This window comes from Phocoena phocoena, chromosome 8 (genome assembly GCF_963924675.1).
Source record: "Phocoena phocoena chromosome 8, mPhoPho1.1, whole genome shotgun sequence".
NCBI classification, from domain to species: Eukaryota; Metazoa; Chordata; class Mammalia; order Artiodactyla; family Phocoenidae; genus Phocoena; species Phocoena phocoena.
In genome coordinates this window covers 57213628-57235075 of record NC_089226.1, presented here as the reverse complement: position 1 = coordinate 57235075, position 21448 = coordinate 57213628, and the positions used below count along the sequence as shown (strand labels likewise).

General features: G+C 47.5%; 2 protein-coding genes and 2 non-coding genes across 4 annotated transcripts; 3 read left to right on the top strand and 1 right to left on the bottom strand.

Annotated features, from left to right (window-relative positions):
* The first annotated feature begins 2110 nt into the window (after positions 1-2110).
* On the top strand, positions 2111-6831 carry RPS3 (ribosomal protein S3). Its single transcript, XM_065881515.1, has 7 exons — positions 2111-2163; positions 3349-3479; positions 3758-3851; positions 4307-4401; positions 5570-5757; positions 6104-6300; positions 6758-6831. Exons 1-6 carry the CDS (start codon positions 2134-2136, stop codon positions 6295-6297), a joined length of 732 nt encoding a protein of 243 aa, XP_065737587.1. The 5' UTR covers positions 2111-2133; the 3' UTR covers positions 6298-6300; positions 6758-6831.
* On the top strand, positions 3043-3192 carry LOC136127736 (small nucleolar RNA SNORD15). The gene has a single exon (XR_010656186.1). It is a non-coding gene; the product is annotated as a small nucleolar RNA SNORD15 (small nucleolar RNA).
* Positions 5849-5993, top strand: LOC136127735 (small nucleolar RNA SNORD15). The gene has a single exon (XR_010656185.1). It is a non-coding gene; the product is annotated as a small nucleolar RNA SNORD15 (small nucleolar RNA).
* A 6813-nt stretch (positions 6832-13644) lies between the features above and the next one.
* On the bottom strand, positions 13645-19879 carry KLHL35 (kelch like family member 35). The gene is made up of 6 exons (XM_065882918.1): positions 19010-19879; positions 17767-17951; positions 17186-17304; positions 16357-16545; positions 14764-14952; positions 13645-13833 (listed from the first exon to the last, which is right to left on the bottom strand). The coding sequence occupies exons 1-6, from the start codon at positions 19639-19641 to the stop codon at positions 13645-13647; spliced, it is 1503 nt and encodes a 500-aa protein (XP_065738990.1). The 5' UTR covers positions 19642-19879.
* Positions 19880-21448: the final 1569 nt, after the last annotated feature.

The following is a 21448-nucleotide window of genomic DNA, read 5'->3' as shown; positions in this document are numbered from 1 at the left end:
AAAAAAAAAAAAAAAGAATTCAGTGTATTGTGACTACTATTATTTTTACAGCATTATTTTGAGTAATATAATGTCTTCTTAATAATAGATAAAGTGAAAGGCATTATGATAAAGGTAAAGGTTTCCTTCATGGGCTTTCTCCTGGGACCAGAGGACAATACCCAGGCAGGCATACTCTTGTGTCATTGGGGAAGGGCAGCAGATGAGCTACTGTGGAGACTCCAGAAGTGACGTTTACCTGAAAGAACTTGCCATGGTCTGATCCTTAGCTTTGAGTCTCTGCAACTTGGTTTTGTGGGCAACGCAGTAAGTTATGGCACTTGTAAGCAAATTCATATGAACCACACAACCAAAAACTGATCTAGAATTCATGCACTGATTTGCTTGATAATCAAACTTTGATTGACACTGGGCCTGAGCCAGGCCATATCCTAGACTCTGGATGTAATGAACAAAACAGGCTTGGTCTCAGCTCTTATGGAGCTTACAGTCTAGTGGGAGAAATATATCGACAGGCCATTCCAACCCAGTGAGGTGAGTGTTATAGTTATGGGAGTAACTAGGAGAGGCCCAATCCTAGAGGAAGTGACAGAGGGAGATGACACATGGAGAAAAAAGCTTGTTCCTGATTTCCTTACCTCAGTGAGAGTTGTCACTAAGCATCCAACCCTGGTGTCATTCTCAATTTCCCCCTCAACCTCAATCCATCACCAAGGTACATCAGGTCCACAGAATGTCTTTTTGGTTCATCCAATTCTTTCCATCTTCCCTGGTCCCTCTGTACAGCTCCCCCCAGAACTCTGTTAATTCCATGATTATAGGACAGAGCTCAGCATCAGAGTTGTTTCAGCGCTGGGGAAAAGCTCAAATGGCTTCTAGGACCAGACAATAAGTGAGTGAAGCTGCCAGAGACCTTGGCACATTGAAAAACGCTTTTCCATATAACAGGGAAGGAGAGTGCTGCTATGAGGAAATGTGGGCCCAGTATTTTGCTAGACTTTTCTATATTTTTAAGAAAACCTAGAATTAGTTTTATAGAGAAATCTGATTTTTAAGTGGAGGCAAACTATTCAGGTTTAAAATAAAACTGTTCATCACAAGGAAAAATTTTTTCTTTCTTTTTTTTTGTATCTATATGAGATGATGGATGTTAGCTGAACCTTTTGTGGTAATCATTTCTTGATTACCACAAGCCATTTCATGATGTATGTAAATCAAGCCATTATGTTGTATGCCTTAAACTTATACATTGATGTATGTCAATTATTTCTCAATAAAGCTGGAAAAAAAACTGTTGGTGAAGTGTTAAGGAGTGAAGTGTGCTGATGTCTGCAAGTAGCTTTGAAATGCATCAAAAGATGCATCGTTGTATGGATAGAGGGATGAATAAATATATGATAAAGCAAATATAGCAAAAATGTTAATTGCAGCACCTAGGTGATGAATATATGGGTGTGCACTGTACAGTCCTTCCAACTTTTCTGTACACTTGAAATTTTTCGTAATAAAATGTGAGGGGAAATTTTTTTAATTGAAAAAGAATTGTGAGCCACTATTGTGACTTCTGTTGCAAGTTGTAACAGACTATGAAAGTGAGGTAGAGGTAAATGGGCTAATAATATAAAGGGAATTAAACAGTCCTTAGGGGAGAAAAAAAAACAGTCCTTAGAATATTTAATACATATTAGATACTATTATTATTATCATTTGGAACAGAGGAAATGGACACAGATTGGAAGAGATAGGCGCCTCAATGAATTTCATTGAGGGCTTTCAGCCAATTTCCATTACAGCGTAAAGTGTAGGGACCAGGGTTCCATGCGTTTGTTGTGTGAGCTTATACCTGTAATTTCCATCTCTGCGCCGGACGTTGCTCGTTTTTAAACCGATGAGAATTGGACTCTAAACTCCCTTGTAGTTTTTAAGTTCCGATTGATCTGATCCTGTTTCTTTCCATAGGTGTCTCCATTACTCTTCTCTTTCCTTTTACCGCCTTCCTAAAGTAAAAACTACATTTCCCATGAGCGCCTACAGGCGTCGACGTCGCGCAGTTCTTTGTCGTAGTACAGCGCCCTTTATCCGCACTTCCTCCCACTAACCCCTTCTTTTCTTTTCGGCGGTGCTGGCGGGAAGATGGCGGTGCAGATATCCAAGAAGAGGAAGGTGAGACACGCCGGGGCCCGGTTGCAGGGAACTTTGGAGCCGCGCGGGTGGGTGCCGTCGCGAGCCCCGCGGCTCCCTGCCATGCCTCGGCCAGTGGCTGAGCCGCGTGGCATTCCCGTGGGCCGCGGATGGCGGTTGATTGAGCGCAGGCCCGAGCCGGGCGAGCGCAGTATGGTGGGGATGAGAGAGAGATTTCTGCCGGTTCCGGGCGGAGAGCAGAGATGAGCACCGGGGACCCCTCCTCCCCCGGAGAAGGCGCTTGTGAGCATTTCTTGGTCAATCAATAAAATTAGTGAACGTGTCGTGTTTTGAGGGCATGAGCCATTTCCCTCATCTTAACTGTGGCTTTGGGAAAGGGCTGTAGCAGTGTATTCTTCTCGTCTTCTTACTAGTCCTGTCGGAGTGCAGCCTTCTGACCCCAAAGACCTCAGTCGGGAAGGTTACTGACAATTTCTTGTTCCAGCTGGGGCCAAGGAAAAGTTCTGGGGAAATGGAGGGAGGACCTGGGGAAAACGCTTCCTTGAGTTTAATTTTTTGCTTTTCCGTGGGAGAGAAGTGTGTAAAGTGCATTAGGTTTTAGACAATTTGCCATTTTGTGTACGCATAACATCTGTGTTAAGGTGAAATCCACACGCTTTTGTGAGTTAGGATTTGCCGACTTTGTGAAACACCTGGGAATAATTAAGGCAATAATTAAGGTGGCTGGGATTCTCATGGGCCCAGTTGTGTCTACAGGTGAGACTGCTTAACTAAAGTCACTATCTGCTCTTTTTGCTGGTTGCAAACAGTGTTCCTGCTGTGCTGAATTAGTTCTAAATGTGCCATTTAAGAGCAGTTTTTTGTTTAGCATGTGTACATATAAATGACAGTTTTAAAACCCTTCAGTGATGAGAAGATGACGAGTCTGACTGGAGGTGTTCTTTTTGTCCATGTGGCCCCTACTCTGTGCTGCGTTCTGTGGCACAGTTTTAAGGGCCCTGGGTCAAAGTAACTTCCAAAAGATGACATAGAGGCATTTGTCTGAGAAGGGTTGCCATGTTTCCTCTGGAACAAAGGTAAAATAATCGATGATGGGTCATTTGTTGGAGGCGTTGAGTTTTGATGAGGGTTGCGTTGGCTAAAAGGCTGGGCTAGAAAATGTGAGCCTGCGCCCACATCCTAATTTTGAATTTACTTTTTGGTTAGTTTGTTGCTGACGGCATATTCAAAGCTGAACTGAATGAGTTTCTCACTCGGGAGCTGGCTGAAGATGGGTACTCTGGAGTTGAGGTCCGAGTGACACCAACCAGGACAGAAATCATTATCTTGGCTACCAGGTAAAAATTCGTTTTTCTGGCCATCGCCTATAATTGTCGTCTGTACTAAGGTGGTCTATTCTGTAAACTTAGGGGGACAACCAATGAATTTAGTCTTACTGAATGTAATTTTTTTAAAGCTGCATTTAGAAAAAAAATTAACTCTAGTTCTTGTCATCCAAAATTTATACTTGGCTTGTGTCAGATGAATGAGATTTTACTACCACACGTGCGCAAGATTTAAAATCACATCTGGAATTTTATGAGAGCTGTGAATTGTCATTCTTTATTTTCCCCAGGACACAGAATGTTCTTGGTGAGAAGGGCCGGCGGATCCGGGAATTGACTGCTGTGGTTCAGAAGAGATTTGGCTTCCCTGAGGGCAGTGTAGAGGTGAGTGGTCCTGGTTTATGCCAGAGGTTACTGTGGACCTGGAAATGGCTCTTTAGGATGGTACTTCTGAAAACCCATATTATCACCCTGAAAAGCTATTTGTGATCAATGAGTAATACAAATGGATTGGTATTTTGTTGAAGTTCTTCTCATAAGCAGTTAGCAGGATTTTACATTCACCTTGGGTATAGTAATGATACATATGAAGGAATGGATGCCCCATCGGTCTCCTTGGTGTGGCCATAGAAAGAGCTAGGGGTGGGAGGGCAATGAGGAATAGTTCAGCCTATGTCACTGAGTGTGTGTTAGGTGTGGGCATTAGAAGTGCTTTAGTACTTGGGTAGTACAATGATACATAAAATGGTGTATGCTTGTATAATGGATGTACTGGTTTTTATTTGAAAACAGTGGCAAAGGTAACAAGTTTAAGGATGTGCCTTGTTTCCTTCTTAAAGCTTTATGCTGAAAAGGTGGCCACGAGAGGTCTGTGTGCCATTGCCCAGGCAGAGTCTCTGCGTTACAAACTCCTAGGAGGCCTTGCTGTGCGGAGGTAGGTGTCCTGAGATTTTTAATGGTTGTGTCCTTTTGTGGGTCAGAATATCAGCATTTTGTTCATTTAGTAAATGAACTCTTTTTATGTGACAGGCTCGGCTAGTCTCTGAGGGTTTTAACAATAAGACGTTGCTAATCCATGTCGTCACTGAACTGGCAGCCTAATAAGAAAGACTTGTAAAGAATCAAGTTTTTAAAGAGTGGTGGGTGCTTTGGTGGAGAGCTATTCTGGGTGTGCTTTGGGAGTAAAACGAAATAGAATGGGGTGGTGCCGGGGAGTGGTTAGGGTTCCTTTTGAAGTCATTCAGATCCATTATGTGTTGTTAATTCTCTGGGGACTGTAAAGAGCCAAGACTCATCCCTGATGAGAGAGCTTAAAATCTAGTCAGATTTCTGTGTATGTAGATAGTAACATGAGGAGTGAAGGACATGAGGTGGTTAGATTGGCCCTAGCGCTGGGCCTGCTCGTAAGATTGCAGCTGGCAGTTCTTCGGGTAGTTCCACTCTGTGGAGTAAATGGAAATGCCTTGCCTGGGTGTCTGGAATTTGTTAATACTTAACGCAGAGCCCTGGGAGGTTTTTCAGCGGAGGAGGGATGCTGGAGCTGTGCTGTAGACAGGTTGCCATGGTGGCAGTGCTGTAGGCAAGGATGTGCAGAAGACTGCCCACCTGGTTTGAATGCCAACTCTGCCGCTTAGAACGGTGATTCTCAAAAGTTTGGTCCGTGGGCCAGCATCACTGCCATCACCCGAGGACTGGTTAGAAGTAAAAATTCTCAGGCTCCAGTCCGGGCTCACTGAATTGGGAAATGGGGTGCAGCCCAGCTGTCTGTCGTCATAATCCCTCTAGGTGAATTTCGCACACAGCAGAGTTTAAGAGTGGTTCATTTTAACCTTGAGGCGTTCCTAGCGTGCAGCCAAGGCTGGAAAGCACTTGGTTAGAAGGAACTTCGTGTGTTTCCCTAAGGAATTCCCTAAGATCAGGTGTGATGGGAATGGAGGAAAGTTTCTAGCTCTTGGGTCAGGCTCTGGTCAGACTTATTCTCCATTAAAGGAACATTGAAAGTAGTCAGTGCAGGCTAATGAGTGTTTTTTCTTTAGCATGGTGGGGTTGAGCAATCCTGTCTGGTGATAACACAAACGGCCATTTGTCTCGCGCTCCCAAAGGGCCTGCTATGGTGTGCTGCGGTTCATCATGGAGAGTGGGGCCAAAGGCTGCGAGGTCGTGGTGTCAGGGAAGCTCCGAGGACAGAGGGCTAAATCCATGAAGTTTGTGGACGGCCTGATGATCCACAGTGGGGACCCTGTTAACTACTACGTCGATACTGCCGTGCGCCACGTGCTGCTCAGGCAGGGTGAGCAGCCAGGAATGCTTGGGGCCAGGGGCTCTGTAGACGGGTAGACGTGGCTTTATATACACGCCTCAGTGTTTGGGGAATTTGTACCCTTCAGTGATGACACGATGACGAGTCAGAAAGGGCACATCCTGCTCTTGGTCCTTGTCAGGGCCACGTTCTGTGGTGCTGTGCATGGGTTCCTTTTGCAAAAGTGTCCTCTTCATTGATTGATTAGAGGCATTTGTCTGAGAAGGGACCAGACCCAGGGCTTCTTGAGTAGCCTCCTGTTTTCCTTCTGCCCCATCCCGTTGTGTAGTGGGGGGCGATGGAACCATAGCTCGGTCTTAACTATGGCATCTTCTAGGTGTGCTGGGCATCAAGGTAAAGATCATGCTGCCTTGGGACCCAACTGGTAAGATTGGCCCTAAGAAGCCCCTGCCTGATCACGTGAGCATTGTGGAACCCAAAGATGAAATACTGCCCACCACTCCCATCTCCGAACAGAAGGGTGGGAAGCCAGAGCCACCTGCCATGCCTCAGCCGGTACCCACAGCATAATAGGTATGTCTGTAAGGCCCTCTTGGGGCAGAATAGGACCCTATCCCATTGTCCTTGTTAACACTTGTGTCCCGCGCTGTGAGAGCACCTAGTGAATAAAAATTGGATTACACTTGCTTTACATGAGAGAACACAGGTTGGAGCCAGGGACTCATTTAACATGGTATGCTATTGGGAGGAGTGTGTGTGCCTTTGGTCTCTCTAAGACATTCCTACGTTTACCACTGTTGTAAATATGAGTTTTTCTTTATTATCCTCCCTTAAAATTTTCAAGGCACTCTTGGCTAGTAATTAGCTGTTCTGAAGCAACCCCCTTAAAACAGTAACAACAAGCCTCTCCTGTGCCCAGCGCCTGTTGTGTTGTTTCTAGACATTCTTTGTGTATTAATTTTCATGCAAACCGGATATTCAGGTGTATTTTCTGTTCTTATTGTACTTTATTTGTTTTATTTGGTTTCAGGGTCTCCTTGGCCGCTGGATCTGGAGTCTGGATGTTGCTCTATAAAGACCTTTAATAAAATCTTTTTAAAAGACCTGTGGCCTGACTAGACTCTACATCCAGTATTCAGACTGATGGTCATGTCACTCCATGAGACCATTGCTTGATAGATTCTTAGGGTTGTCTGGTTCACAGTGTTCGTGTGCTTTCCCTAAAAATCCTGTTGGTTTCCATTGTACTTGTGAGGAGAGGTCCGGAACAGGAGGACCCAAGCAGAAGTAACCAAGGAAATACCTTGTGGGGGAGTAAATCTGGTGACGGTGATGGCTGATTGTTAACAGGGCGGTACCTTGATTGACTCAACCTGGAGTTCAGGGTTAGAGGTTTAGAAGGATGTATTTAGGATCATTTTCTCTATTACACATAGAAAATGTAATGACCATTACATTTTGGGTTATGCTGTGCTCTAGGTGGTGTTCATTTCTAGGTATATACATTCTCATTTAATCCTCAACATCTCTATAAAAGGGAATTTGTGCTGCTGATGAAGAAAGAGCCTGATGCTCAGAAGTAAGTTTGCCTAAGCATTATAGAGCTGCGATTAGAATCCACATTTCTATGTCCTGTTCTCTTAACCATTACACTCTAGATCTAAAGTATAAAGAACATTTAAATTATCTACAGTTTTATCTGTGATATTTTGAAGGTGTTTGCTGATATGTATTTATTAGAAATTGGGTGCTTTTCATTTATTCAGGTGAAACTAGTGAGGGACAGGCTGGCATAAAAATCCTACAAGATTAATTAGAGGTAGTGAATTATGTTGAGAGCACGCCGACATTATCTGTGTGTGTGTCCCCTTTTAACAGAGCCTTGGATGTTTCTACCGTCTAGAGAGTAACATCTCATTGTTTCTGTCAGTGTTAATGGAGTTGAGACCATGTCTCAGTAGTAGAAATACTTTACAATTCTCCAACCACTGAAATAGCTCATGTGTTAATGACCATTTACTGTGTTCCAGGGAGTGGGTTCATGTAAATGTTTTATCTTGTGGCTAGGAACTAGAGCCTGAATACAAAAACATTTTTCATTTCCCTGTGCTTTCCCTTACCCTGGAGTGGCACATTTCCAGGAATGAGCCCTTTCTCAAGCGAAAGAAAGTTTTATGGAAAGGGCTGAGAGAGGTGGTTACTGAAAAATCTTAGCGTGAGAACTGAGCTAAGCTTATTTATTCCTGTATTTATTTCTGGGCTTATGATGTAGTTCATTTATGAGGAGACATATCAGTATGTGTCATTTATATCATCTGGAGACAAGTTACAAGCCCAGGCCTTCAGGTCAGTCTGTCTGGATTCAAAATTAAATCCACAACTTTTAGCAGTACAAGCATGGGCACATCAGTTACATTACCTGTGCCTCTGTTCATCTGCATGTTTTTAGCAGTGCCTGGCTCATAGCAAGTGCTCAGTAAATGCTAGCTGTTACTACTACCTACTTAGCATATCTGTCCTCTTGGAAATCATTAATAGCTAACTTCATGGTAATGGATTCTCCCCATCCTAACTGTAAGGGCCCTGACCACAGGGGCCATGCTTTCTGCTTCTACAGGGAAGTGGGCATAGCTGGGCAGGTATCACTAGCCCCAGTTTACATGGCCTTTTTCTGTGCCGTGTTTCATTTAGTGATTGTTTCTGAGCTCCAGTGTGGCTACATATAAATGAAGCTGTTGTATGTCAGTAAGGCCTGTCAACATCAGACCAAGAAAACATTTAGGTATTGTTGATAGTCAACATTTTCTGTCTCAAAAGATAGTTTTTCTTACTATTTTCTCCCTAAGAGACATGAGATCTTGACATTATTTTATGGAATGGCTATTAAGCCATTTCCCTATTTGTTACTAATCAAAGCTACACATATAACTTGATACGCAGCATGACCATGGTGAGGAGATTATTGTTATAGATTATTATATGCCCTGAGCCTGCTGTGGGTGTATCATTTAATCTTCCCAACATCCCTGGTATGGGCAGATTCCATTACTAACTGCATTTTATAGCAGTGTTGATTAACCCATGCAATACATCTTAGGCTTTGGAAAATACAGTTTGACCCTTAACAATGGGGGCATCAGGGGTGCAGACCCTAACTTAACAGTCAACTCTGTATATGCGGTTCCTCCATATCTGCTGTTCAGCATCTGTGGATTCAACTAACCCCGGGTAGTTTAGTACTGTAGTATTTACTATTGAGAAAAATCCGCATGTAAGTGGACCGGTATCGTTGAAACCCATATTGTTCATGGGTCAGCTGTACTTAGACTGTCTCAGAGAGATTACCACTTCTCATTTGAGAACAAGTAACATGAGATCCTAGATTGGCAACAACTTATCTGATCCCAAACTCTTGTTTCTACAACAACAAAAAAGATGGAGACCTGTAGCTCTGAAATTCAGATGAAACCACACTTCTGCTGCTCAGTCCTGTATTGCACTAATAGTTCAGCCGGCCAGGTGCAGCTGGGCCTTTGTCCTCTGGTGAGGACAGCTATGATGGGTTCATCCTGCCCTCACTGGCAAGCCATTGACTGCCCCCATGATGAGCTTGCACCCGACAGTCCTTTGTGTGGTGAACCAGAGAAGCTGGAGCCATTAAAATCCAAAATTGCCTAGAGAGAGGGTAGGGCTCCCATAACCTTTAATAATGTATTTGCTTTACAGAGGGAGGGGAAGGGAGAGCATAGGTACTGTAGGGGGGCTGCTTTCCCATCAGGAGGGGGACCAGAGGAAATAGATCTCTTACTCACTGATTTACCCTTAATATACCAGAAAAAATAGCCATCACTATTTACCACCTGGGCCCATAAACACCCCCCTTTTATATTTTAAGTCACTATAAGAATAAGGGAATAGTGAAAGTCAATTTTATTATAAATTTTAACAAGTATCCAAAATATTTAAAATTTAGCAAGTATTAACAGCATAACAATATACTAAAAACACTGGATTGTAAACTTCAAATGGGTGAATTTTATGGTATGTGAATTGTATCTCAGTAGAGCTGTCATATATACATATATTTGTATGTGTATACATACATATACATATATGAGTTACAACAGCAAACTTCACATTTTCATTGTCTAGAAGGATATATACCCCAAATGAGCAATGTTGCTTGAAGGCAGTGAAATGTTTATCAGCTGCCATGAAGTGAAGGTATTCATCTTGTAGCTCCTGATTCCAGATTTCAAATACATCTCTAATAAGCTCTAGCTTCTGGGGCTTTTTTGGTTTTGTTTTGTATTACACTTGGATTGTCAACACGCAGTGCCTTAAAAAATTTTGGTTGGGGCTTCCCTGGTGGCGCAGTGCTTGAGAGCCCGCCTGCCGATGCGGGGGACACAGGTTCGTGCCCCGGTCCGGGAAGATCCCACATGCCGCGGAGCAGCTGGGCCAGTGAGCCATGGCCGCTGAGCCTGCGCGGCTGGAGCCTGTGCTCCGCGACGGGAGAGGCCACAACAGGGAGAGGCCCGCATACCGCAAAAAAAAAAAAAAAAATTTGGTTGCTTATAACTTTGTTGAAGAGAGGCTAGCCATTTTCTTTGCTTCATAATTTTAAAACATTTTCACTTTTAGATTTATAAAGGTCAATTCAGATGACCAATGAATTTTAAAAATTTCTACAGCATCTGTTTTTCTCCACTCATCTTTATGTACAGCTGCCTTCAGCTTGTCTCTATGAACTGTAACAAACTACCAAGTAAATTTGGGGGCATAGTCATCATAAAAGATACATACTGTCACATTGTGTTTGAGCAAAATGGCATAGTCCAGGTTTTTGTCACAAAGAATTGTGTGATGAAATCTTTCCTCTTGAACAACTTAATACAGTAGTCCCCCCTTATTTGCAGCGGATATGTTCCAAGACCTCAGGGGTTACCTAAAACCGCAGATAGTAGGGAACTCTACATATACTATGTTTTTTCCTGTACTAATGGGTGGGTAGCATATACAGCATGGATATGTTTCAGATTTATAAAAGAATTCAACAAGTCCATATAGTGATTACAAAATAGAAAGTTTTATTCTATTATGTAAGAAGTAAAGTTCTCCTTGTTCTTTGAAAGCCGGCTAAGAAAGAATTACAGTCATAAAATATCAATCTTTACAAATAGATCTACTCAAAAAAGAAACTCAGAAGTTAAGTTTGGGTTCATCGTTTTCTGATTGCATACCAAGAGTTGTCTCTGTTCTCAGCCGGTGAGAAGATGGCAAACCTATGTGTGGCTAAGGGGTCATGGACTTGTCTGGCTTCCCTCTGAACTGAATGGTAACAGTTCACATTCAGCCGGCAGCCTGGGGTGCCAGAGAGCAGTGGACTAGGAACCAGGGGGATCCTTTGTATATGGTCTCGGTCTAACCAGTAGTCCTTGTAATTAGGACACGTGGCTGTCACCTTTTGCTTGTGTTCCTGTGAGCCTCACTCACCAGGGACAAGCACCATGTCTCATCAAGTCGGAAGCCCAGAAGGTCAGGGACAGTATCCTATCAGGCTGGAATTTCCCACGTGGAAATGATGTATCTCCTACTTCTAAACAACTGCTTTGCTGTGCCCCACACCATCTTCTCAGATTAGCAGAGGCTGCATGGAGGAAGCAGACTTTGGAGATAGCTAGACCCGAGTTGGAATCCTGGCTCTGCCACCACTCACCAGCCCCGTGACCTTAGTTAGCAGGTCACTTCACAACTCTTGAGTCTGTTTACTTATTTGTAATCGGAGGTGGAGGGGGGGAGGGGAGCAGTAGTAACTACCTCACAGGTATTATGAGATAGAAATCCAGGAAACCTTGATTTAAGGTATTCAGTGGAAGGGTTTGTTCCAGTCACTGGAGGACCCAGAGATGAAGGTGACACCTTTCCTGCCTCAAGATGCATCCTATGGGTGTGTCAGGAGAAACCAGAGATGTCACACGAAGGCCTGGCCATATGTCAGGTGATGGAAGAAGGGCTGATAAGGAAGGGGTACAAGGAGGGAGTGGTCAGCTCTTGGGTGGACGGTGTCAGGTCTGACCAGGCAGACGGAGCAGGAAAGGGCATGGGCACTTGCATGAGCAGGCACTGGGGCACAAATGGCCATCATGGGGGAAACGGGGCGATCTGTCTGGCTACACAGAAGTGCTGAGCCTGGGTAAGATGCCCATGTCTCTGGGGAGAGCTTGCCCTGGATTTGCCCCTACCCTTTCCAGTCCGGCTTTCGCCTGGGTAAGCAAGCAGTACAGCACCGTTGCTTTGTCCTGGGTGTTATGCATGGGGTGGGAGCAGGAAGGCTCTGAGGCTGGGCCTCTACCCCACTCCCCTCCCCCTCTGCCATTATCAGCTGTGTCCAGATGGTCACAGGCTCCCTAATCTGGGATAATCGGAGGGTAGGAGCTCAGCTGGGACCCGGGCCTTTATGCTGCTCTGTGATGGGTCAGCCCCAGCTGGAGAGATCCCGCAGACAGGGCCCTGGGGCTTTGGAAGATGGCTAGGGGCTTAGTGCTGGCCCTGTGCTGGAGGAGATCGAGGAGCAGATGACAGCTCTTCAGAAGGCAATCTGAGTGCAAATAAGGGGAGCCCCAGGTGGGGCCTGGCTAGCTCCTCTGGGCCTCAGAAATACAGGCACAGAATCTGAACCGCTGGGCCTTGATTCACAGAGTCTGTGGCATCAGTCCTTTGTTCCCTCTCTTTCTACTGAGTTCACCCCTCCCGACCCCGCAGTTTTATGTTGCTGCCCTTCGGCCCCAGACCAACCCAGGCGCTTATAATGGCATCAGGAGCTTGTACCCCACGTTGATGTTGGGGATCTCACACATCCAGGTGCAAAGCTGGGCTCATTGGTGTCTTAGAGGCCTGTGGCTCTGGTGCCCACTACCGGGGGCCTCCAGTTTACTGCGAGTCTTGACCCCCGAGGCTGCTCGGGGTTCTACAACTGTTCTGTTTTGTTTCAGCTTCTTTCATGAGTGGGGGAGCCCCACCTTGGCCCAGGCTTCTAGCAGTGATCCTGGTTTGTCATCCTGGTTTTAAAGCCTTTATCCCAGAATCTGAATTTAGAAGCTTGAGCCTTCTGCCTTATGTTTTACAATTCTGTTTCTGGTCCTCAGACATGTTTGCTTACTTACAAGCCTATGCCTCAGTTGTCTGGCTTTTAATTTTATCTATCATTGCTATAGGTGTTTGAATTGGAGAGGGTGGTTTAGAAAGGGAGAACCATCCTGGCCAGAAGTGTCTTATAGATTCTAAAGCTTCATGGAATTTATGAGTCATAGATTCTGCCTCTTACTAAGTATGTGGCCTTGGGTGAGTCTCCTTATCTTTTAAAATCAGTTGCTTCTCTGTAAAATACAGATATTAGTAACTAGCTCACTAAAAGTTTTTTTTTTTTAAGTGCTGATAATCTGAAATTTAAGAATAGTGACAATTCTTGGGAGGAATGTGCAAAGGGATGGGTTTGGAAATAGAGGGGCCTACAAAGGCATTTCTTAAGCTAGTGATCTATGTCTTAAGCTAGGTCATGGGAATACATATTTATTTTATTATAATTCTTAAACTGTACAAAATATATTTCTTCTTTTTATGCATGAAATATTTCATAATTTTTTAAAATGTCCACGCTGCTATTATGAAGGTAAACGAGGTAATAACATATGAAGGTGTTTTGTAAAGAGTCAAAGCAGGGAGCAGATACTGGGCATTACTTCTCCAGGCAAAGGAGGCTTGAGCTGGAACACAGACCCAACCTTTGAAGGAGGTTTTATTTCTACAAGAAAAGGGGCAGTAAGCTAAGAGGCTGTTTACACCGAGGTGCCATGAGGGGAGCAGTGGTGAACCTGAGTTCTCCCTCCCCTCCCCACCTCCTGGTTCAAGTATGAGTCACCTGCCCAGGCTCTGGACGATGGTGACGCAGCCATGGGAGCTGGTGCAGCGCTGCAGGGATGGCTGGGCCTCCACCTGCCCACTGCTGGGGTCAAAGGTGAAGATCCTGTCGGTGCTTTCCCCATGATCATCCCGCCCGCCAAGGATGTGGACTTTCCCATCACACACAGTCACGCCACAGCTCTCCTGGGTGGACAGACAGAAAGACAATTAGCTATAGGATCCAGCCTGGAGCTCCCTTTGTCCCTAGCTGGCCAGGCCAGACAACGAAACCTTGACCCACAGAATATGAGTAGGCAGGCTGGAAGGTAGAGAGCTAAGAATTGGGTGGACCTGACTTCAAGCTCTGGCTTGACCCTTACTAAATGAATGGCCTTAGACAAGTCACTTCACCTTTCTGGGCCTCAGTTTCCTCATCTGCAAAGTAAGAATAATAATAGTACTTTCTTCATAAGGTTCCCTTAACAGTTAATGAGATTAAGCATGTAAAGCATTTTACATAGTGCCTGAAATATAGTAAGCACTCCAATAATAATTACCACCAGACTCAGAGAAGCCAGAAATCTCAGGCTCTTAGAATCACTGGAGGTCAGAACTGGCAGGGATCACCAATCCATCCATACCCCTATATAGTCTCTTTGGAGAGGGAACAGAACAGTGCCGGGAGGCAAGAAATGCAGGGGTGGAGCATCCAGGGCCTAGACCTCCCTTCTCTGATATCACTGAGGCAAGGGAAACTTACCAAGTCCCCTCTCCATTCTCCCCACTCCTCCAACAGTAAGCTACCACCTGGTGGCCTACAGATCAGGAGAGACTGCAGGGTCATTGAAACCAAGCCCCCCATCCAAAGCTATAGCACTTGGGACTGGGGTTCTAGGTTCTGCCTTACATGGCTTTAACTGGTGGCCTCAACCTCTCTAAGGCCAGTCTCCTTATCTTTGAAGCCCAAGGCTGATTATCACTGTGGGACAAAGCTAGAGAACTACTGCCTAGTAAAGCCGCCTAGCATGGAGTCAGACACAGGACTCACTACCTCTGAGAACCAGATCCTTAGAAGTGGGTTTTTACTCCTAAATGGAACCAGTGCCAGGGCTGTGCCCAGGCCCCTCCACTTACCACAGGGCTGGGGAGGACAGCTGCCTCCCCCCAGACATCCATGCCAGGGTTGTAGGTGAAGATTTTGCTCATGAGGCCCCCAACCACATAGATGGTATCCTCCAGGGCGACAGCCTCGAGACACCGCTGCGAGAAGGGCGCTGGTGACCGCAGGCTCCACTGGTCCTCCTTGGGGTCAAAGCACTGCACCTGAGAGGAAGAAGTGGCAGAGGTGAAGCCTTGCCCCTCAACTGCCCTGCTGCCCACACCTCCTATCTCTCTCGGTCAAGGGGACTCATTCAACACATATGCCTATGTCCACCAGGCCTGAGCATGTGTGTCTCCCCTCACGTGTGCTCAGTCTAGTTCTATATTCCAGCTCCTCCCCCTGGACTCTCGTCAAAAGCCTCCTCATCTTTCAAGGTCCAGGAAGAGGTCTGTATCCCAGGAGGTGGAGATACCATCTGCATGGGTTCTCAGAGCAGGTCCCCCATGGAGATGCATTCCTGGCTGCATATACTGTCAACCCTCTTCCTCCCTGGTGTGCTGAGGTCATGACCAGATTCCAGCTGGGATGTCTCACAGCCCCCATTTCTATAGCTGTCCACAGGCCTCCTAGGCTCACAGGTGTTTATGACGCCTACAGTTTCTGAGGGTTCATACCTGTAGTTGCCTGCTCACCTTACTCCCTACTTCCTCAGTTGTGTCCTTGGAAACCCCCAGAATGGCCTATTCATGTCAGTGCTGCATAAGAAGGTGCTAAAGGGCATTCCCCCAGCCAGCCCAGGAAGGTGTGCTGGGAGTGGAGGGGGAATGAGGAGGGTGAGAGATCCTAGTTTGGGAAAGAGTCAGATCTCAGGATCACATGCCTGTGAGGCCATCAGGGTGGGGAGGGAGCTGCCACAACGAAGATCAGTTTTTATTCACAGAAAGCCTAAATGTACAATAGAAAATTTGGTAGACTGTGACTCATCCACTCCATTGACTGTTACACAGACATTGAAATGATGGCTGTGAAGAGTTTCTAAGCATGTAGAAAGTGCTTATACTTGGAACAAGAAAAAACAGAATACAAAATTTTACTAAAACAACAAAAGCAAAAGTCAACTCAGAGGAAGCTTAGAAGGCATTTAACCAAATATTAATGGTAGTAGTTATCCTTAGGTGGTGAGATTATGGATGATTCTTTTTTCTATTTCTCTGTTTTCTAAATTTTCAATAATGGTTTTTTGGTTTTTTTGGCCACACCACGTGGCATGTGGGATCTTAGTTCCCTGACCAGGGATTGAATCCATGCCCCCTGCAGTGGAAGTGCAGAGTCTTAACCACTGGACTGCCAGGGAAGTCCCAAGTGTATTGTATTTTGGAATGGAGGAAAAGCATTTTAACTAGTCCCACCCTTGCCCTCACTTAATTTTTTAGATCTATGAAACCCATATGGCACCAGCCCAAACATTCGGGTCCAGACCTAATGTGTGACCTTTGGGTCATCTCTCTGAATTCATTTTCTTGCCTGAAACATGGGGATGACTCCTCAGTGCGTGGACGAGGACATGAAAGACCCAGCTCTGCGCCAGGCACACAGCAGGCCTCCACCACCCTCTCTCAGCTCACCTTGTTGGTGTTGACGCCGTCCCGCCCGGCGCCCCCCATCACGTAGAGCCGGCCGGCGCAGGGTGCCACGGCAGCTGAGCTCACTGCCTCTAGGAGCGGGGCCGCAGCAGCCCAGGTGTTGGAGAAGGGGTCATAGCGCTCTACGCTGCACAGGCGCCGCAGGCCGTCGAAGCCGCCCACCACAAACAGCTGTGGATGAGGGGGTCGCCAAGAGTCAGGGTGTCTGCGTCTCGGCCCCACAGCCTGTGGCTGTGTGTGGAGAAACTACCCCACCAGGGGCGCATCCCAGCTCCTGCCTCCGTGTCCTGACTCCCCATTATTGAACCTCCCTTAGCAGATTTTCCTGTACTAACCAGATGATACTGGTTTGTAGGATGGGTGTTGAATACAGATTAGATCTGTAAAATAACTGGCACCAAGTTGATGCTTAATAAAAATACCTACTAATTTCTTAAAGGCTTACCACCTTACTTAAGTGATCCTAAGAAGCACTTTTATTTGCATCTCTGAATTAGGGATGTAGCTTGCAAAGAGAATTGGCAGATTTTTTTTTCCTTTTTCTTTTTGGTCTTAAGTGGCAGAGTCAAGATTCAAACCGAGGCTCGTCGGCCCCAGAGCGCACATCCTTGACCACCTGCTACTAGGCTGTGCTATTACAGTAATTACTATCATTATTAGCATTAGCATCATTATGCAACTTGGGGCAAGTCCTTTTTTCTTTTGGGGGCCTCAGCCCTTCTTACAGAGAGCGGATTGTAAAGGGACTTCCCCCAGCTAGTCCATAGATCTCTACCTGGAGCCCAAGGCAGCAGCTGCCGGGTGTCCTTACCTGCCCCTGCACGACCGCCATCTTGTGCCTCCACCTGCCCTTGTGCAGCGAGGCCACCTTGATCCAAGTGTGCAGATGGGAGCTAAACATCCACACATCACGGCTGTTGATGTGGCCTCCTAGGGAGAGAGAAGCAGCTGTTGTTCCCAGGCCCTCTTGCTATCCCCAGGGGAGCAGGGACTGTGTTTTATTCTCTGAGTCTCTAGGGCTCGAATCTCAGGGAGGGCACCATCCATTGGTATCAAACCGATCTTTGCCACTGTCAAGACAACAGGGGAAATTCTTAATTTCCCTATAAAATTGGGTTGTAATGGGAATTAAATAGCTAATGTAAGCTGCTTAGCATAATGCACAGCACATGCTAGGCTAAAGAGAAGTGATGAGTGCTAATCTGAGTTGAAGTCAACATTGCAAGGGTGGAGTCACACCAGTGATTGGCTCTGCAGTACCACCTCAGCCAGTAACTGTAGGTTATCAGGACCGATCTGCTCCTATAGCCTGGTTGGAGGGAAGAACAGAGGGCGGCGCACGGGAAGTGATGAGCCAATCTTGTGGGACTCCGGCTATGGCTCCGCCCTCACCAGAGACATAGATGTCATTGCGGAGAGTGCAGGTCGCGAACTCTGAGCGCGCGAAGCCGGGCACGCTGGGCAGTGGGGTCCAGCGCCGGCTGTCGGGATGGTAGGCGTCGGCGAACGGCAGCTTAAGGAGCCCCTTGCGATCGCAACCGCCGATGACCACGATCACTTCAGCTAGGTCCATGAATCTGGCGTGGGGACAAGCCCAATGCCGGTTAACCCACACACGTGTTTCAGCCCTATTTCACCCGCTCATGGACTGTACTATATATGGTCCTGCTGCCCTTCTGTGCGCTTCTGCTCCCCACCCTCCGCATGCTGGACTCTGCCACTTTCAGCCTCCCCTCTGGCTATTGAGGGGAAGAGGGGCACTACTCCTTACCCCGTTCTACTGACCTCTAAGTTACAAGAAAAGAATCTTTACAGAGTCCTTACCCTTACCTAGAAAAATCACCTTGTTTAATCCTGACTTTGGCTTGCAAAAGTCATGTAGCTGTAGGAGACAGAGGTGGAATTCAAGCCCAAATTGGTGTGCCACTAACTCATTCTCTTCACCCTTTTCTGACCTCCATCGTGGACTAATTTTGCTGTGTCCCTCCTCCTATAACCATCTCCTAAACTTATCCCCTAATCACTAAATCCATTGAACCAAGCTACACGCCCTTTCAGCAAATCATTCTCCCTCCCACTGACCCCACCAGAATTTCCAAACCCTTTAGCCAATTCCTACCTAATTCCTTTGACAAATATTGAACATCTTGCACCAGGCCCTGAGCTTACTGTTGGAGATACAGTGATGAGTAAGACAGAGTCTGTCCCTTATTCCTGTGAGGGTGACAGACCATCCTGACTACTCCACCCGAAGTCTTCTGGTCTGGTGTTCCAGGGGTGGTATATAAGCCTTTCTTTTTTCCCCCCAAGCCCTGCCTATTTATACGCCTTACTAGACTGTGCTCCCTGAGGGGAAAGGGTGTTTCCAAATCACTCCTGAGTCTGCACTGAGGCAGAGTGTGCACGAGATGTGAGATCCCTGCATTTCCCCCATTGGACTGTGAACTCCTTAAGGACCCAGCACCAAGCCTATGAAATGTCTGTTGTATGTATGACAGTCTTATTCAAGAGGCTTGATCAAGTGATAGGATTAAAGGATGATGGCGGATTGAGAGAGCAGTTGAACAAGGGAATAACGGGAAATAACGCAGGGCAGGAGGCAAGGGGCAGCTGGGAGGGAGGGGGCAGAGCGTACCTGCGCGGCCGGGCCCGCAGTGTGCCGGTCTCGCGGCCCAGGATGAAGCAGGCACGGGCCTCCAGCAGCAGCGGGCGGCACTCACCGCAGGCCTGCAACAACTCGTCAGCCTCTACCTTCTCCAGGAAATAGGCGGGCGCCAGCAAGGGCAGGCGCACGTGCTCCAGCAAGCGCCGCAGCTGTCCGCGGCGGGCTGGCGGGTCGTGACGCACCCAGCGCATGGCCGCTTCGAACACGGCCTCCTCATGCGCCACGCCCAGCGCTGGGTCGGCCAGAAGCGCTGCCACCTCGTCGGGCGTCAGCTCCAAGAAGTCGGCGTGGCGCGCTACCTCGGCGAAGGCCTGGCGCAGCACGCGGCCGCAACGCTCGGCCAGAGAGGCGAGGGAGAAGGCAGCGGCCACGCGACGCAGCGCCAGGCTGTTAGCGGCGCGCAGGCGACCTTCGAGGAAGCGCGCGCAGGCCTCGCGCAGGCCTGCCACGCCCAGTCGCTCGGCCAGTGCCAGCACCGCAGCCGCTTCGTCCTCCGCGCGCAGCCGCACGCCCGCTCCGTACAGGTAGTCGAGCACCACGGCCAGCGCCGTCGCCACCGCTGTCCCGGCGGGGCCTGGCGCCTCGGGTACCACGGGCACCATAGCCAGGCCACGCTCTGGCTGCCCAGCCGCGAACAGGCTGCGGAAGTAGGTGCTGCCCGCGCTAAGCGCTGCGCGGTGGCATGGGAAGTCACGGCCGCCGGCACGTAGCACCACGTCGGTGAGGGTGCCGCTCCGCCGATACGCATTCAGGGTGTGCAGGATGCGCTGTGCGTGGCAGGACCCCGCGCACGGCGCCTCGGAGCCCCAATCCAGCTCCGGCTCCTCCAGCACTGGGCCCTCCAGCGTCCTGCCGGGCAGAGAACACAGACCGCGTCGTCGGCAAATCCACCTGGCTGGGGCCCGGTTAGAGGGCAGGAGGCCTCTCACCCACCATTCCTTCCGTTGGTTCACTGGTTTACTCAGGCAGGCGCGCATTATCTTAACGGGTGTGCTTTCATTCATGCAACCACTCTTCCGTCCACCCGTCGAGATTCCTAATGGCCTCAATGAGCTAGTCCCAGCCTACCTGAAGGTCTAGACCCTGTCTTAGCTGTACCACCTCCTCCTCCACTTACCCAATCAGCCATACTGCTCTTTCTGTTCTTCAGACGTACTGAGCTTTTGCCTATCAGTATTGGCAGGAGACAGATGGCATGCTCTCAGATGGGGTAACTTAAGGAGATTCTAATAAAGGAAGGATTTACAAAAGCATAGACAGTGTTTTGGGACTCCCACCAGGGATAGAGCAGTGCCACATGGCTACCAATAGCAGGGAGACTTTACCTCCCCAAGGTCTAAAGGCGGAGGGCTGGGAGATTATTGGAACCTGCACAAAATATCTGTATAAGGAGGGCCCTCTGACAGGAGCTGTAGCCTTTGGTCAAGGAATTCAATCGACCCCACAGAGATCCAGTCTGTGCGGGGGGTATAACTCTACCCCCATCTCCTCACCCCGTCCACTCTCCTTGGGATCTCCGGCAGGTGCTCCCTGTTGACCACACCCTGATTATTCTATTTAATGTCTGCCCCTCCCCAAGAGTACAGGATCTGGCCCATAGTAGGTCGAATGAATACATTAAGTTAGTATTTATTGAGAGCCTTTTCTGTGCCGGTCAGTGAACAAGACATAGTCCCTGCCTTCCTGGAGCTCACAGTGTGGCAGGGTCCCATGGGGAAGTACAGAGCATTAGGAGACTGAGAATGATAAGTAGCATTAGCCAGGTGAAGGGAAGGGAGTGGAGGGAAGAAGTCTCCAGCTGAGAGAACAGTCTGTGCAGAGGCCCTGAGGGAAAGAGGACATGAGGTTAGAGCTCAGGCTGAGAGGGAAGTTGACCTTTTTCGTAAATTTTCTGTTCTCAAGGAAGCCCTGTGGGGGAGTGGAAAGAGCTGGCTCTAAGGACTGATCCGGGTGCTAATCCTGCCTCTGCCCCTGACTCGCCGTGTGACCTGCTCAAGTTACTCCCCTTCAGGTTCCTTATCTAAAATGCCGTCATAATGCCTCTCTCACATGGTTGTTGTGACTTGGTGACTGTGAAATGGAATGTATGAAAAGTGCTAGGTACACAGTACAAACTCAACAAATGTTTCCTTACATGTTTTTACCCAAGAGGAAGGGAGCACACCACATGTGTTAGTTGCTTTTATGTACATAATTTCATTTGAGCCTCACAAACCTGAAGAGTTTCTTTAGACTTCTTCCCCTCTTCTTTTTTAAGTTTGTCATGAGGAAACAATCACATAGATGGAACCTGCCCTTCAGAGGTTGCTGTGAGGATCAAAGGAGGGGTGTTTGTGAAAGCATTCTGTAGCCTGAAGGGCTGTAACGGATTGGTTATGATTTGGCCATTATGAACATACAGCTTCTGCT

Bases quoted from the DNA above. Each gene is read 5' to 3' on its own strand.
- RPS3 (XM_065881515.1), top strand. From the start codon at position 2,134: ATGGCGGTGCAGATATCCAAGAAGAGGAAG. The intron at 2,164-3,348 runs GTGAGACACGCC...CTTTTTGGTTAG, and splicing joins AGATATCCAAGAAGAGGAAG to TTTGTTGCTGACGGCATATT. The intron at 4,402-5,569 runs GTAGGTGTCCTG...GCGCTCCCAAAG, and splicing joins GGAGGCCTTGCTGTGCGGAG to GGCCTGCTATGGTGTGCTGC.
- KLHL35 (XM_065882918.1), bottom strand. From the start codon at position 19,641: ATGGTGCCCGTGGTACCCGAGGCGCCAGGCCCCGCCGGGACAGCGGTG. The intron at 17,952-19,009 runs GTACGCTCTGCC...TCCCCACGCCAG, and splicing joins CTGCGGGCCCGGCCGCGCAG to ATTCATGGACCTAGCTGAAG. The intron at 17,305-17,766 runs GTGAGGGCGGAG...CTCTCTCCCTAG, and splicing joins CAATGACATCTATGTCTCTG to GAGGCCACATCAACAGCCGT.